Genomic DNA, 18,538 nt, shown 5'->3' on the forward strand with positions numbered 1-18,538 from the left:
GCAATGCCTAAGCTGAAATATAATAGTAATTTTTCATGCCATTTAGTCTTGCTTTGGTTTTTTTTTTTAACAGAAGACTGAGAAATCACAAAATTGTTAGGATGCAGTGTGTGTAACATAAAATTTGCATGTTACATCACTTCTGTTCCGATTGCTTTGCAAAGCATTTGCTCTGTCAAAACAGAACTCAGCCAAAATGCTTATGGGCACCTGCATATTCCCGATAGGTCTGAAATTTCACTGTGGCTAGCCTCTGAGCTCTGCCAAACTGTTCGGTCTTTATGTAATCTACAGAAGTAATGACTTCTAGAAGACATGCTACAGTACTGAAGTTAACAGATGATACTGAACTTTCACACTGTTAAAAAGCCAAGCCACCTATTTACACGTCTATCTACATAAAGGTGTGTAGGCTCCGAAGACTTGCTTTACAGCCCCTATTATTTTTCCTCAAATATTTTTTTCCTCTGGGGATGTCTTTTTCAAGACTCAGTTGTGGGTGAATTTTCAAGAGCTGTTTTTGACTATGTTAAAACAACAGGTTCCGATCTGCTACCGGAAGCTAAAGCTGTATTATTTTTGTCATGGGAGCTGGATTTCTGACTTGTTACAACAGTCAAGGCTTCCCTGATCCAGTAGTTAGTGGCAAGAGACAGGCTTAAAATTGAATGTATCATGGTTGTAGGTTGAGTTGAAGCCATCTCTTAGCCCTGTCATTTCCTTTGGAAACCTGTTGTGGACACTTGAAAGGTGTTTCACAAAGAAATTGATGTTGCCTCCATTTTTAAAATACAAAAGTGTCTGAGCAAATAAGGAAAGACTGGTTTTAGCAATTCAGATGAGAACTCTTCTCTACAAGGCAGACTTCCCACATCACTTCTTGACAGCTTTCCAAAGTGAACTGCATCCAGCTGACATGGTAGCTATTAGCAATGGGAGGTTGGGTTTTTGTTCTGAAGTTGTATTTTTGCTGGTATATAGTATTCTGCTCCTGTACTACATTACACATGCTCAGATCATGCCAGCAATAAAATCATCCGGTGTCAGTTGAATAAAACTTTCTCTTTGTGCAAGGGAACCCAACTCCTCCAGTCAGGAGTTACTCAAAGTTTGTTTTGCTCCTTTTCCCAAGGTTCATCTCTTTCAAAGTAGTGCAAATATCTGAGATTTTGAGCTCTCTGGAGTACAGAACAATTATTTGTCTGTAAAATGCATCCTTCGTATGTTGAAAGTATCGTTTCCATTGACCTGTTGCAGCTGCGTTTTGTATTTACATTTTGTATGAACCATATGAAAAACAGAGAATACCATGGTGTTAACCTGTGAACAGCTTGGGCTCAGGTATTTGTTTAGCGTGAGGCAGGAATTACTACCAGAAAGCAGCACAGGATGCAATTGCTCCACAGCTATGTTGTTTTCCTTCCTGCATCTTCCCTCCCTGCCTTGATCCTTAGAAACTAGAAAAGTAGAGATTTCTACAAGTGAACCAGGGAACCTGCAAACAATGCACCTCTGTTCTTTCCCAGTGTGGGACCATCCAGCACTGTGGATGAGGCAGTGATCCCATGGAAAAAAAAAATAGGTAATTATTTATTAAAAGGCCATTTCTGGCATGCATGTGGTCCTACTTCATTTTATTTCACTGTAGTCTTCTGGCTCCTAGTGCCCCTTTCTTTGTTTATTCCCAGTTTTCAGTCCTTAACAGCTCCCAGCACCAGTCCTTAATACTTGGTATTATGCCTCTCCCACGCCTTTGTTATTACTCCTTTCCAGACCAGATGTAGACAACCCTGGATCCAGAATACCGGTAGCAAGCCTTTGCATTAAACTTTGTGAGTCATAGGAAACATACTTGCCCCTTGGGTTTGAGGCTGTTTCTTCAGACCATTCCTTCCCCCCATACAGATGTTCATTTTTCTTGTGCACAGCATCATCCAGGTTCATGGATGCAGGGTACAGATGTAAGAAATCCAACTCTGAGAAGGTCTGCAATGCAGTGCTGAGTACCACCATCCTCAGCCTGAACCAACCCCTGCAGAAGATCTTGCATGTGTGTGTTTTGTGAAGAGGGCGGAGTGCCCTGCAGCTCCTGCTATGGGACATCTCTGATACCAAGTAACGTCCTGTTGGATGGGGTTGCAGGTTCCTTCTGTTGGCTCCTCTCCTTTTTTCTCTGTAGGTCCAGCCAGCTTGATCAGCCTGTAAACGAAGGGCTGATAAATAGAAATTGAATTCTAACAAGATCAGTTGAATTATGTCTCCTTTTACCAGAGAGTCTCCAGTTTACTGCTAGTAAGTGGATTTGTCAGCCCCCGTTTCAGAATTCTGGTTGTTCTCAACCATTTTCATGAAAAATCTTGCAGTTCAAAAGAAAATTGGTATGCCTTCCAATTTCTGAGTCTGTATGGAACAATCGATCCACGTTTTCACAAGCTTTTTCTTTACAGTTATTAAACCTACAGACTTGAGCACAGGTTGAGATTTTCTTGTAATCATCTTGGCTCTAAGAGCTGGGGGTTGAAGAAAAATGCCATGCATTGAACAACTTGTGAACAAATTGTGTGCTGGTGACACTATACACCTCTACAGTTGTGTGCATTTTTCTTATGCTACAGTAATAAAACGAAAACTAATACCACATAAACCTACACGTCTGTTTGTTCTATAAATTTGTGGTATACAGATTATATTCAGGTGAGTGTGGAACATCTTTTGGAAGAAATTATTTCACATATAATAAAAAGTGTGTGTTTAAATGTTGTGAAAATGCACACTTTTCTACAAACAAAAGCTGCATATTTGAGCAAAAGACTTGTGAGCAGATACTTCACGCAAGGCATTTTTGTGATACCCAAGGGTATGTCTGAATCTCTGTGTGTACTCTGTATTGTTCTCTAAATATCAGGAAATCTCTTGTGTTAGGTCTTAATCAATGTGCTCTTCAGGAAACCTTCACATGTGTTAAAGGTATGGAGTTTTTTATACCTGAACTGTTTCCCCTTGATGATTAGCTTCACGCAGGGGACAGCTGCTTGCATTACGCTATTATCCATCTACTGTCAAGAGAACACAAGTCAAACTGGCAGATTTGGGCAGAGCTGCCATTTAATCTTTTATGCACATTAACTAAATGTTGTGGTCTGGATTTGGCTCTATCAGCTCACAGAGTATCCAGAAGTTGAGTACTGATGATGTTTCTTCTACTGTGATCTCAAGAGTGGAGTCTTTTCCTTCACAGAGCTTGCTGAGGTTATGTTTGAGTTGAAACATGGCAGCTCAATCCATGGACTGCATACTTTTGATTTCTGTATATGGTTGACTATAGTGAATGCCGTAGATGTCATTTCTGTCCTTCGTGTCAATTCCCTCTCAAAATCCCTGCATGTGAGTATGAGAGGTACTGAGAAGTAAACAGTTCGCTTTCTTGTTGCTTTTTGCTTCTGAATGTGATACATGAGTATTTTGTGACCTCCCTCTGCTGTCAGACCTATCATGTAGTTGTACCCTCTGTTTTCTGTCTCTGCATGCTCTCATGCATCCATCTCAGGATCTAACATCATCTTCCTTAGAAACCATTGGTAAGGATTATGTTAAAAACTTACTGAGTGCCCATGTATACTGTGTCAGCTGGATTACCCTTATACATGTGCTTGTTGACTGCTTCAGAAAACTCCAAGAGTTTTAAAGGTGGAATTTTCCTTAACAGTATTTGACTCTTCCCAAGCAGATCATGTTTATCCAGGTGTCACTAATTCTAGCTGTTATTATATTACATTTTTCCCGGTACAGACATCAAGATTATAGGCCTGTAGTTCCCCAAAACATGTTTTAATGATTGGTTTGCAGCTTTCGGGTCTTCATGTATCGAGATAATCTTAAGTGATGGCCACATACCACTAGTAAGTCACCTGTTTCATTCTCCAGTGGTCTCTTGGGTGAATGCTGTCCCATCCTAGCAATTTGTTGATGTTCATTTTGGTTATGCGTATCATTACCTGTTTTATGCTTAATTTAGTTTCAGACAGATCCTTTGCCCAGCTTTACCATGCTCCCAAATACACACTTGCTCACTCGCCAGAGTCCTGGTGTGAGAATTACCTGTTTCTTCTAAGATGTATACCATGCAAAGAGTTCCTTTAGCTCTTCCACGGCTTCTTGCCTACAAGAGCTCTATTTCTTGCCCTAGCATCACCTTGCCCCATTGGACTGTCTGGTGGATTTTGTGCTTCTGGTGGGTTGGAAGAAGGATTTATGGCTGGTTTGAATTCCTTTCAGCAGTCACTGCTTAAACTGCTTTTTGTCTGTCTAATTGTATTTTTACCTTAAATCTGCTGGAATTTATGATCCTTGTGGTTTTCTGCAGCTTGTAAATTCAGCTTTTTGAATGATGCCTTCTTAGTTCTAGTAGTCTCTTTTAGTTTACTGTTAATCGCACTGACTTCTTTCAATTTATCAAGCCCTTCCTAATAGAAGGTATGCATTAGCACGGTGTTTCCAGTATTATCTCCGTTAGTAGTCTTCATGCTGTCTCTAAGGACTTGTCTTAGCTACCACTTTTAGCTTATTGTTAAAAAACTCTCTAATTTTTTCATACATCCCCCTTCTGAAGGTTAGCGCGGTCATGCTGGATTATTTTAGCAAGCACTTCCCCTGTAGATAAGTTGAATCTGAGTATGTTATAGTCAGTGTTAAAGAGCAACTTCTACTGCAAGGTTTTGCACCAGGTGTTGGCTTGTTACTTGGTACCAGCTCAGTGGTTGCATTTACTCCTGCGGCCTCCCTAGTCGACTTCTCTGTAAAACAATCCCTGATAGCATCCAAACATTTCGCCTCTGTTACACATTTCGGTGTGATACTTGCCCAGTCTATACGGCAGTAATTGAAGTCACCCAAAGCCCTTTGCTGTTTTCTGCCCTTGCTGCCTCACTGATATCTCTCAGCACATCAGTTATCACTTGCTAATACAACCCCAACATTGACTTTGTAGGTTGTCAGTTTAATTCTAAACAGAAAGAACTACAAATACTTATGTTCAAAGAGAGGTGTATTTACATAACCGTTTCTAAAACTGTTGTGTAAGTTGACTGAGCAGGCAGCAGATGAACAATAAAGGGGAGGAAAATGCCAAAACAGGGCATTGTAATTGATGATGGATGTGTCATTGATGAAAAAGAAAACTGAGGTTATTTGATTAGTCTTTTCTAAGTAATATAATACACTTCTACTTACAAAAGAGACTTATTTCTTACAGATGAAATTCTTTAGAATATTAATATTCTAATAACCATAACTTCTCAATTTTGAAACATACTAGAGGGACGTACAAGATAAATTCTCTGTCTCTTTCCTGTATTTTGCAAGGCTCTTCTTCAAAGGAATAGTGAAGTCTACTTGACTGGATTATAAAGGCATTAAATTCTAAAATTTGCCAATTATCACTGTAATGCAAAAAGAGCATTTTGTATATTTAATTTTGTGAATTACTTCAGATCTCGTGTTTTAGTTTCATTCCAAAATACAAGGCATAAATATTTATTTCACACCGAGCACTGGAGCTGAAATGCAATCAATTTGCAAGCGTTGTTCTTAACAGAGTTCATTCTGACCCCACTTTCAAAAAAATGAGTGAAGTGCTGGTTTGAATGTCATGTTAACAGAGGGAACAGTCAAATTAATATATTCTTTCTTCAAATTAATATATTCTTCTTTCTTAATAATGTGAAAATCTTATCAACTGAAGCCTGGAAAGTTTCTAGTAGGAAGGGGAAGGAGGAGAAGCAAAGTAAATATATAAAGATGGAATGGGAGAAGTGATAAAAATAAGAGACATAAAAAGAAAAGGGAATAAAGGATTGTTAGTTGACTGTAGTAGGAAAAAGATTTTCATAGCAAGTGGAAAAAGAAGAGACTGAAACAGCAAGAAACAGTAGAGTTTTGGTTCTCTGGTGTTTCAGTGTGCATCCTCTTCAGATTGTTTTAATGTTGTATGCAGGCCTTCCCCAGACATCTGGCATGGCTGTTCAGAGAAGAGCCTCTTGTTAACACTTGTTTGTGCTGCCAGAGCAACGCCAAAATATTTCATTAAAAAGAGGGAACAGCAGCCTGAGCAAATAATTGAAGAACAGGATTCTATAGCTTCTGACACTGGCTGACAGGACAGATAAAAATGTATGTATTTGTGCTGGAAGAGGGGAGAAAGTTGCCTCGTCCTACTGTCGTGGAGTGATAAGCATTTGCATCTTGCAATTTGACAAGATTGACGGGCTGAGACTTAGGCAGTGGACTGTACTGGCTGGCACTAAGGTGCTTTCAAAAACTGCACAGAAACTTGGCTATCCATGCTCCTTTGCTCAGACCAGCAGCAGTAGCACCTGTTCTTCCCCATGTACTAAACTTGAATCACAGCTTCCAGTGTGCAGTTTAACAAATAGAAGTTCCAGCGGTTGACATGAGACAATCCTGCATTCCTGCGTGCTCAGTCCACCAGCCCAGATGAGTTTGTTCTCTAGCTGGCAGGTGTTGCTAGCTGCTCCTTAGACTACTAGAGGTTTGAGTCCCCTCTGATGACTTTAGTTAATAACATCACAGGGGCAGTTTTTTCTTCTTGCCTTTGCCTCTGCAAGAGCCACTCATGCCTCAATGCCTCACCTCAGACTTGTCCATTTTTGACTTGCATTTCTGACAGATTCCAGGTGATGAAAAGAAGCAACAAAAATGGCCATCCTGGACACAATGATACTGTAAGTAATGCCTATGTAGTGTTCTGCCATATCTTTCAAGGCAGTATACATCTTTCAGTGTTAAATAACATTAGCAGCATTCCCTTAAGAGAAGAGAATGGTTCTTTACTGTCATTTCATCTTTTTGTAGCTCAGCAAGCCACTACTCCCTCAGGTCCCAGCATCTATCACCGAAGACACGGTGTATACTCTGCTGCTTCTCTGATAATCCATCTCAAAGTCTGTCTGCCCATGTGCTTGAGTGCTGCCAGAGATCTATTCCATGCTTCTGAATCTGGGAAAACTGCAAATGCTGCTTCATGGTAGAAGCTACAGAATTTCTTTTTCATATTACAGTTCCATCCCCAGCCAAACCTTCATCATTTGCATGTAGAAATGGAAGAGATTCTTGTAAGGAATAATTTTCTGAGAATACTATGGGTTTGTGAGGGATGTTGCTCACTTTTCTGACACATCCTCTGTGGAACTGTTTTACCAAATGGGTGGTAGGTTAAGATACATGCAGATACAGAAGAGTTTCAGGAGTGGGGGGGGACAGTGTTGCATTTTAATTCTTATTTAAGAGGAGGTCAGGGATCACTAGTGCCCCATTTATGGGACCTGCTGTTTGTGAAATCCTAAGATCAGAGGTCAAAGTGGTGTTCCCATTTAAAGATTTAAGTGTCACTCTCAGCCCCTTGGCATTTTCCTCTTAGTCTCTGCTTCTAGATCAGTCTCTGAAAGTAATGGCAGCAACGTAGTATGGAGTTGTTGGGGAACTAAGCTTCCTAATTAATATTTGGGGAGCTGAGGTCCCTTTTATCCCTTTGCCATACCTGCTTTTTCTTGTGGATCAGATTGATCTTTGCTTTTAAAGTTCATTCCAAATGTGGTTGCTGCCTTCTGTCCTGCAGTATCTTTTTTTCTTCTGGCCTTTCTTTTAGCCCTTTTTCTGCCAGGTAACGATGCTCTTTCAGGTTTGACTTTGTTTTCTTTTCTTTGAAGTTTCTCTGAACTTTTCTCTGAGTTATTTTCTTTTTTTATATAGCTCTGAAAGCTATTAACAGTAGCTATCTACATGTGTTAAGGATTTGCCTTGCTGTTGTCAAAGATAATAATCTCCATAATTTTGAAAGTCAAGTGTCATTGTGTGGAGAAACCTGCTGGGCAGGGAGACCAGGTTTTTCTTCGGGGATTTAATAAGGCTTTTACGTGGTCATCTTCAAACATCCATCTTAAGCCTGCCTCTGCAGATGAAACTTACTTTTGCTGTGTGGTCCTGCAGTGCTTGCATGTTTTCTCTTCTGTCAGGAAACATAACTTTGCCCTTTACCCTCTTCTGCTTTTGGGCATATCTTGTTTGCCTCTACTTACCTACCTTCTCTGTGGTGGCACTGTTTCTATGCTAGCAGGAGTAGTTCCTGAGCAGAAAAGTGAAAGCACTCATTTCAAGTTCTTCTTTCTTTAAACCTCTGAGAGACAGAGATACTCTGGTTCTTTCTTTGTCTACCCCTGTGCAAGATGATGCTTGTCATCTTTTCTGTCCTTCCCTACCCCAGGCATCTATGTGGTTGAAAAAGCTTTTCTCTCATAAATCTCCTGCCCCTTATTTTTCAGCTCTTAGCCCAACTTGCAGTACAACAGGGTCACCATGTTAATGTGTAGAACTGATGCCAAGCCTTGTCACGCAGTTTTGAGGTTCAGAGGTACAGTCAGAAACTTGTATTGTCTCTCAAAGGTCAGATCTACTAGAAAAACATTTAGTAGTCAGTAGTTTGGACATTACAGCCCTCTGAGAAGGAACAGATTTGAATACTCACTAGAGATTAGGAGCAGAGGAGTCCTGGTCTTTCACCCAAATAAACTTTTTCCAAATGAGGGCTTATTTTGTCAGTGTAGTTGCAGTATTTTTATTCTGCTCTTCCTGTGCTTTTTAGCTCTCCAGCCATTTTATTTATTCCATTTCATCTTTATTATACATTCTTATCTTTTCCTCCAGTTTATGACATCTGCTTGGTCTGGAGGTGTCCAACACTAATTTGAAAGTAACATTGCAGCTGTGGTTTCTGCACAGTTGAATACAGAGAGGAATGTTCCTTCAATCTGTGATCCACAAAGCAATGCTTTGTAGCTGGTACGCATTTCTAAATACTTCTAGGAGGTATGCCATTCCTGATATCTGACCTGCTCTGGGCTTTGTACCATAACCCAGGTGGTACAATACCTGAATAAATTTCTGAAAGGTATTCAGTTGCGAGGAAGAATTTCTTTTTATTGCAGACAACTTCTTTGTTCTCCTTTTGCCAAGTGACAGAATAAAAAGGAATGCAAATGTTTCTCTCCTACTCTTCATGTAATCCTCATTCTCACCCAATAATACTCTGCCCTACACTACTGTATATGTGAAGTCAAGCTGATTTTGTCTTCACTGGTTTACAGCTCAAAACAGTGGATCTTCTCCCCACACCCCCAAGAGATCATCTGATATACCAGAGCTCTAAATTAAGATACTGTGTGACTTGCAGATTCTGAATTAATGAGCTGTTCAGTTCATTTTCCCTGTCACGAGCTGCTAGAAAGCACTATGTGAAATTTGTGACATGATGTTTTTCTGAGTTTTAGTACACTAAGTCTGTCCTGTTCAACAGTCCCATTAAGTACTACTGGTTGTGTTCTGAAGATGAAGCAGTTAAATTACCACTGGAAACACAGTGGAGTGAGAAATGTCTTCCTTACACATTTTGTAATTCTTGTCCTTAGGAATTGGTTTTTGTGGTTTGCTTTTTGCGTGTTTTTGTGGGTGTTCGGTGGTTTTTTTAGATAAGAAAAGTAGTTTAAGCTCTTCATCCCTGTGCTTATTTATCTGTCGAGTTTAAACTTGTTGCATCTAGCTCATCTATGGTCAACAGTCTGACATGTTTTCCTGGAGCCGCATCTGTAAGTTTGTCCCTAAAGCGTAATTATTGACCATGAAATTAAATAACTCAGTACTGCTATAAAATGACCAAGGAAGTTGCACAATTTGGGTGGCTGAAGTTGACAAGCCATGTGGCTAATGAACAAAAGCACAGCCCCTTTCCCGCTCATTAAGAGCATAATTCTCTAGCTGAGGTTAGCGAACTTTATTTCTGTAGTATCTAGTGTGCAAGAGCATTGTAGCATGAATATAAAATAATTTTTTTGAGTTATTTGAAATATGTGTTTCTAGAAGGAAATTTTTTTGTATATGATGATGCATCCCATCTTGCCACCATACAAACAAATGTCAATGAGGTTATTTTCTCAAGAAGGCTTACAAATGAGTTTAAAAATGAAGGTGTAAGATGGGCACACTGCTTAAAATTGGAATGCAGGTTGGTATCTGAGCTGCAAAGGAAAAGCCGGATCATTTCACCAGTGGAAAAGTTCAGGAAAGTTTCTTCAAGATTGTGATGTTGTTGCAACTTGTTTTCTTACCCCGTTAATCAGAATGATAAAGTAGCGACAGGGGTTATTCCACTCGCATCTGGAATGTCTTCCCGATGTACGCTCATGATTAATGCAGTTCATTTTAGAGAAGTCTGTAAGAGAGCAGCATCAAGCAGACACAGACTGTTGCAACTGGAAAGAAAGATCCAATCATAAATTCTAACCCAGTGAAGAGAGAGTTGTTTGCCTGCTCAGAGGTTTTTTTTTTAGTATGCCAGATTCAAATAGTCATCTTGCCAGGAGTCAGGACATCTTTCAACACAAACAGTTTTATGCAAAACTGTGAAACAAAGGCCTTCTGCGATTAGAAATGTCTCTGCGCTTCGCTTAATTGACAGGAGGTGAAACACTGTTTTGAAGGGAGCTTGTAAGACAAACTACAAAAGTTTAAGAGAACTATTTTTATTGCTACTGCTCTCTACAGGGAGTACGGTCTGTTTAGAATAAAGGGTTTGTTTGACAAAAGTTAGATGGGAGTTTGCTGCATAACTGCGATTTCTAAATCTACCAAACCTGAAGATAATTATAGACAAGGTAAAAAAGTCACATATATTAAAGTCTACATGAAACATTTTTAAATACCTCCTTCCTTCTCCTTTTTTTTGACATCTTTTGTCAGCAGGGTGTTGTAGAAGAGTTAACAATAAACATAGGAGTGTCCTTAGGTATTTTCTGCCAAGTCATACTTGTTTGTCTGTCTGTGTAAGAGCCACCTTTACTGCTATGTATCCATGTGGGGACCTTCTGAACATGACAGTAGCCATAATATGTCAAGGCCAGAGCTGGCGCTCAAAATCAGGGTGTTGCCTCTTTATTGTGAGAATGCCCTTCCCATAGAAGATGAAATTAAATTATGATAATTCTAAATCACTGTAGTTACAGTGATTTATTGTATTTACAGTGTTGTAAATTAGATGTATGATGAGACATCATATATATGATAAGAAGCTCGTTTGTTGATTTCAATAGCCGTCGGGATGACAACTTGAGAATGAGAGAAAAACATTGATTAAGATTGTTATCAGATGGCATTATATAGAGATTTTGGTAGTAGAACGCAAGAACAGGCAATGTTAGTTTTTAAAACAGTTCCTGCAGCTGTTACTGATCATGCAGATAATGCATGATATAAGATCCTTACATAAGATCCCTCAGTTTAAAGTTGCCCATAAAATAGGCAATTCATAATCTGAATATGAAAATGCAGCTTTCTTCTGGGGCTGTGGCGGCATTACCATCCGAGAGCTGCTGAAGACTCTTTAGCAAGATAGGAAGGGAAACAGATGGTGCTTGGAGCCAGCACTCCCATGTTGCCTGTGGACAATTTGTTGAAACCAATTTTCTGATTTCAGTAGAAGCAGCTCAGCATCCTGCAGCTCTGGCGATTCCTCGGGGCCCCTTTTGTTTGATGCAGGTGAACAGGGGACAGCAAGTCCAAGGCGGCCGACCTTGAACAGGGATCACCAAATCAGCTGGTGGTAACAAAGCGATGTGAAAATAGCTAAGGCTCAATGAAAATACTATCAAACTGCTGTATGTACGTTTTTTAACCCTAAAAAATGCATTTCTTATATTCCCAGGCAACACATTTTCAAAAAGACAGCAGGCAAAACTACCTGCTTTAGTATAAATTGTAGCTATACAGGATGACAGTGATTGCCATCTTGTGTACAGTGATCTTCCTTGAAATGCACAATACCTGCTTTGACTCAATTACAGCTGCCATTAAACTTTAAAATAATGCGAGCATCTCACATGAGGGTCTACTTTACTTAATAAATGTGGAGTTGTACTCTTTTTAATTATACTAGCAAGTAAGACAGTGTGATTGGCTTGGTAACCGTGAATGTGAGTCTTGGAAGGTAAGTGGCCTCTCGGGATTCTTGGTAGTAAGTCTCTTGCCAGGTATTGCAAGACATGGGAGGAGGGGTTAATTGAGAGCTCAATTAAATCTCTTTTCTTAATATTAAGTGAGGTACTTGCAGGTGCAATATACAATACTGCTGTTTGTGATAGCTAGTTTCTACTTTTCTAGTGCAGTATAAACAGCACGTTGATTTTGAACATCAGTCTCTTTACTATCATTGTTCAATTTTTTTTGAGGGCTAATAACCCCATATAATGAGTAGTTCGTGTAGCATGACATTATCTTTTAGGTAGTTTCTGTAATTAGCATACAAGCTTGTAACACCAGAATAGTATTTTTAACTATTAAATCTGTAACATTAATGAATGCTCTTTCTCACGAGAAAGGAAGATAAGTCCTTAAAAAATCATTGAGGTAGGGCCTTCCTGCTTCCTCCTTCCTGAAGCGTATGTAAGCACAGCATTTATAAGAGCCTTTTAGCCAAACTAAAGAGCAACTGGCAATGCTGGCTTGTGGGTTCTGATACACCAGGCCTGGATACAGGGGGAGCAGCCCTCCAGGATCACTGCTTCTGCACACCCTCTGTGTGTGTGTGTGTGCGCATGCGTTCAGTTGTCCTTGCCCCTCGGTCAAGTGGTCTCTCTGGCCCTCCAGCTGCCTGTGTCTCCAGCACCAGGTGGTCCTCCAGGTGATAAGGTTTGTGATTGCAGAGTTGAAGCATGCAGACTGGCCGAGATCTCAGCCCTGTCTTCAGGGATGGGCACAGGGAGCATCAGTTAGGTCCTCCTTGGAGAGGCAGCCGCAGCATGGCTTGCAGCTTCGCTGAAGCTGCTGTGGATCAGAAGGCAACCACGCCAGACATCAGGCGCCTGGCTGCAGCTAAATAACTAATTCCTGGTGTGTTGGGGAAGACATGCTATTCCGTGTTCATTGATGGGACTGTGTTACCGGTGTTGCCTTGCTTGGGGAGAAGGAAGTAGCTCACCTTTCTGAAAGGCAGGGATATAAGTTGTCTGAAGATTTGGGATGACGCTGTTTTGCTTCACTTACGTCCTTTGTCTTGCAACTATAAGCTTGAAATGTTTTGGCTTTCTTCTCTAATGAAGTTATTTGGCAAATGCAGGTCTAATAACCCTAGATACAAAAGGCACAGTCCCAGCTTGAGTCATAATAGTTTTTCCTTTAATTTTAAGCCGTGAACAAGATTCCAGGGTTGATGTATCTTTATTGAGAACATCCCTATTAATAATGCTTAATATGAGTAAAACATTATCTTGGAAGTCTGCCATCGTTGTTTTAGAAGTAGCATGCAGACAAGAACGGATGTAGTTTAATTGTAATGAGTTTAAAGGATCCTGCAGTTGTCCAAAGATTTAGTGTTTGCTCTGATTTCTTCTGGAGTTTAGACCTTTCAATAGACAGACTTTTTCACAGTCTATTTCAAATTCCTTTCAGGTTTTCAGAATTGTTAATTAAAACTGGATTTAGTAACCAAACCAAGGCAATTGTCAGAATAAACAGTACTGAAGTATTCTGCTAACGTCAATAGTGGCATAATTATTATCCAGATTTTCATTAGTGTTTATGATATGCAGAAGCCAGCTATTTTATAATAGGGGCAGATATGAAAAGAATATAATACCTTCTGGATCAGCCCAAATTTTTAATTCAGTAGTAGAAGCCTTTCTGAAACAGAGTAATAGATCCTAACAATTTGAATGGCCAGACGTTCAAATCTTTTATTTGACCCATTTTGGTGGTGGTGGCATTTTGTACTTTGGAGGCACTTTAGGGATCTTCAGGTTAGGAATGTTAGAGGTCCTTATTTTGAGTATAGATATTTCCAAAGATGGGTCTTACGGAAACTTGCATAACTGCTTTCCTAAATAAACTGAGTTACCCAGATGTTTTTTTTTAGAGAGGTCCTGTGCCATCATTTCTGACAGTACAAGCTGTGTCCTCACTATGGTACACAGGACACTTGGTAGGTGTCAAAGTAGTTACTCTTTCTGGAGCAAAGTAGCAAAGTGTTGAGACTATAGTAAAATATAATATAGACTACTCCAACTTGTGGTCGTACTAAATATGTATTAATTCCTGGAAATCCATACTGTTTATGGATATATAGCACCTGCTGCTGTTTACCACAGATGAGACCATTTGTCTTGATTTTTGTTTTTTAAATCTTGATAATAGTGAGAATATGATGTCTCACCTGTAATATTGTATAATGATCTTTTAATACTGACAGTAAATCTGCACTTGGCTTAATAGTGTGAGATATGTAAGTCTTCCTGTGTGTTCCAGCTGGTTTATGTATGAGGTTTTACTGTAATAAAATTGAGTTGTTTGGTTGCATGCCACAAAATAAATTGCAACAAAGATCCCTTTAAAATCCTCTGCTCCTCAGCCTTGGGAAGGAGGAAACAACATCACCCATTCGTATAAGAAATCAGTTCCTTCAGACTGAGACAGCACGCACTATTTGTTTCATAATAAAAAGCTTTTAAAATAAATTTCAAGGGGAATTACTGTTATCGACTTCAAAAGCATTCAGTCAAAATTCTTATGAATTAGCTATGGAGAAAGGTGCTATTATTACTCTGTTACTATGCAGCAAGGTGCATTACTGCTGAAGATGTGTGTTTTGCAGGAAACTGCAAACTGCATACAGTTTGCTCTGTGTGTCTTAGCGCAGCACAGTGCAGGTACAACTACTTGTTTGGTGCAGAGCTGAAGACAAACATTCCTGCTATGGGATAAATGCATTATTTCTTTTTCTGCAGTCTGCCTCTTCTGCATATGTTGCAACAAGCATACATACAAACAGTTTTGTAACCTATGAGCATGCAGCTTGAACTGCATAAATTTACTGATTAATTTTAAAAAAATAAATTCTAGCATTTTAAAAATTAAATTCTAGCATTTAAAAACAAACAAACTCCAAAAAATAACCCCAACAACAAAAACAAAACAAAAAGAAACCCTGAAACCCAAACAAAACAAAGTTGGACCATTATTTAAATTAACTTCAAATGATCAGTTTGTTATTGCCTTAGGAGACAGCTGGATTCTTCCCCACCTTAAGGAAAATTTATTTGTTTTGACAACAGGAAGGGCATGCATGTGCTGTGTGTTTGTTAATTTGGCTAATCACAGAAGGGAAGCATAATTTACCTTAATGCAATGTGTAAGAGAAATGAAGAGTACTTAAATGGCAGGAAGTGCAGGACTTAAATTTATGGGGCTCCCATTCTTCATCTTGTTTTGTTTTACTTTGCAGTCCACTCCTTTACACCTAGCAGCAGGCTACAACAGAGTTCGCATAGTCCAACTTCTGCTTCAGCATGGTGCAGATGTTCACGCAAAGGACAAAGGGTATGTAAAATGAGTTTATTTATTATCTTTTTGCAGCAGTGGTTTTGTATTAATCAAGATGGGGAGTTATTTCTGTTTCATGTTGCAGCATAATCTCAAATAGTTAGCTGAGAATGTGACATTTGCTTCCAAAATCTGAGTGTTGTTCATCATAAATAAACTTTTGTTAGAGCCTCAATAACAGATTAGCTGTGATTGCAGTTGTCTTAAGTCTTCTATTACACCTTTAAATTTTTTTCCAAACCTTACTCTTCGCTTCCATGCACAGACTGCACTGTTTAAATCATGGTCTTTAGCATTATTTTAGGGAAGGCGATGGGGAGAAGGTGGGTGGGCTTAGTGAAAAAAATGTGCGTTGAAAAATTTCTCTATAGTTTCATTATCTTGTTGCAATTCCATGTAACACAAATAACACTCGTGCTTGTGACTATTGGTCGTTGGATACCCATCTTGATTGATGTTGCCAGCAAAAATCAAGATACAGTAGAAGCTAAACTATTCTGGTTTTGCAGTAAGGATGGTAGTTACGTAAGATACCAACAAAAAGTGCATAGCAGTCAGAAATCTGGAACGATACGTGTTGTACATTGTTCTCAGCCATACAGTTCTGAAGTCTTAAGGTGATGATTCTCATGGTGGTCTGATAGGAAGGCTTAGTCTTAACATTGCAGAAATGGGGCCCCTGGTTAAAGGCATGTCTTTTGTATTCAGAGTCCGTAGAGGTAAGATATTAATGTGTGTGTTCTGCCTCCATCAGCAACCTGGAGGCACTTCTTGTATCTTCATTTTCTGCTGAGTCCAGCCTAGTGTTAAAAGAGATTTTAAATTAAGATCTTACCTTTTTTCTTTTCTTTTTCTTTCCAAAACCAGTCCCAAGCATACTTAAACTCTTGAAGACTGACTAATTATAGCAGTTTTGTCTGTACATTCACCCTTAATGGCTTTTTTGATCAGAATTGTTGTGAAATGCATGATGACACATTATGTAAGTCAAAAAACCCCAGAGTAAAGCTGCATGTAATACCTATTCAGGTAAATCCAGCATTGTTAAGCAAATTTTAGGCATTTTACACCTTTCCAAAATCTGAGCACCACTTGATAGAAAATGTCAGCATAGATGCTTTAATGAGGTTGGAATGATCTGCTTGGAAAGTATAAAAAGCATGAAAAGTAATTAAGTTGAACTTGGGTGGGGGTGTGTGTGTGTGAAGAGAAATGATACACTTTGTATTAAACTTAAAAACAATTCAAACATACTTAAAAAATGTCTCACAGCCCAGTAAGCTCCCTCTTTTCTTTTTTTTTAGCGGCATCACACATTTACAATCAGTGTTGTCTTTTGTTTTTTCATGCTGTTTCTTATTTATATATAATTTATAAGTAAATAGGCTATAAATAAATGTCATTTATCATTTATGGGGCTAAATTAGTTTACATTGATCTTATAGACCTGTTAGATTCTTTTCAATGGCATCATTTCAGAGAGAGTCCTGAGAAAGTGTGGTGCATCTTCAAAATGGTCATCACTTCTTGTTACTCCCAAAGAGGACCACAGCTGACGAAGCAGCTCTTTTTCCACTGGTCCTTTCTTTGCCTTACTGTTATTGTGCACAAAGTCACAATGTGCTGGAAGAGAAAAGGAGAGGGTATGCTGTAGAAGTGGCCAGGTGGATTGCTGCGGTGACTGTCTTTGCTGATGAGACCTTGAAGGCTTCAGTCCTCTTAGATGACCATCATTTTGGAAGAGGGCAGGTTTTTTTGAGTGCTCTGTGGACTGGATACTCTCTCTCTGTCTCACACATACAGCCATAAGTTGTAATTAAGAAAAGTAACAATGGAAAAGAACAGTTTGAAGAATTTCCCCTGAACAAATTTCCCTCTCCTGTGACAAGTGCAATGCTGCTTCTGAGAGCATCTACCTTGGAATTAAGTTTACCCTGTTGTCTAGTACTTGCTGTCCCAATGCTCTTTAAGTTGATTTTGCAATTCTGGGAAACATCCCCTATATTTTTCATAAATAGTGAAGGGTTAATTATTGTTTTCAGTGTATTATGCATCCTGGTTCATTGAGCCCTAACTAGCCTGTCTTGTTTGGCTTGAATTAAACTCATTTTGTCTTCTATAATAATTGTCCTCTTTGCATTTCCCTTTCAATGCATGACTTTTTTATTACATCTTGTGCTTATGACTAGATCCCTGTTATTTACTTCGCTAGTATCATTTTTAAGTATGGCCCTCAGTAATATAGCTGTACAAAGAGTACAGGGATTCTCTTAAAAGTATCTTGCACAGTTAAGTAGGTTGTACTGTAAAAAATGGAATAAAATCAGGTCATTCCACAATCTGGAGCAGCAATTTTAGTCTGCTTTCTGTGGGTATTTGTACATCTTCATAGTATACCCAGGAGTTACGTTAGCATTATGTGGGGAGTTTTGCCTTTCACATAGAATTTTAAATAAATGGTAGTTCATATTTAGGCAGAAAGAGAACACTGACTTCTCTTGAGCAAATCAAATGTGGAATGTGACTTCCCCCCCCCTCCCCTTAATAGCTTAAAGAAAGATCATTTCAAAGCCAATTAATGCTAATCTTAGTGGTAGATTAAACCTCTGTGGCCTGTTAAGACGAAAAAAAAAACCCAACACCATTTTAATGCCACTCTTAAGTAACATGCTGTTTGGGAAGGTTAGATTTTTCCATTAGTTTGTGAATCTTCATTTTTAAATATTTGAATATTTAAATATTTTAGATTTAATTTTATTTCTGTTCATCTCTCAGTAGAGAGAAAATTGTTCCTCCGTCTTTAAAAATGCTGCTTAAATAAATTTGTGATTTGCTTTCTTCCATACAGTGGTCTTGTGCCTCTTCATAATGCATGTTCATATGGACACTATGAGGTTACAGAGCTGCTGCTTAAGGTAAGCAGAAGGATGGAAAGTAATTACTCTAGGTTTAGATGTGTTAGATGAGATATGAACTGTTTATACCGGAGTTGAAAAGGAAAATTTTTTTTTTTCCCTGTAGTAACAGGTTTCAAACATCCTGTAGGTCATTTCAGAAGCCTGCAAATGTAGGCCTTTTTGTGGTACACTATATGTGTTTTTTC

At 39.0% G+C, this 18,538-nt stretch overlaps 1 protein-coding gene across 1 annotated transcript in view; it reads left to right on the forward strand.

Moving 5' to 3' along the window:
- The window catches only part of TNKS (tankyrase), a 143,010-nt gene that overhangs the window by 81,566 nt on the left and 42,906 nt on the right, over window positions 1-18,538 (forward strand). The window contains exons 6-7 of the mRNA XM_059817418.1: window positions 15,338-15,432; window positions 18,284-18,350. Coding sequence (XP_059673401.1) covers window positions 15,338-15,432; window positions 18,284-18,350 — 162 coding nt within the window. The remainder of the gene's footprint in view (window positions 1-15,337; window positions 15,433-18,283; window positions 18,351-18,538) is intronic.

This window comes from Gavia stellata, chromosome 5 (assembly GCF_030936135.1).
Source record: "Gavia stellata isolate bGavSte3 chromosome 5, bGavSte3.hap2, whole genome shotgun sequence".
Lineage (NCBI taxonomy): Eukaryota > Metazoa > Chordata > Aves > Gaviiformes > Gaviidae > Gavia > Gavia stellata.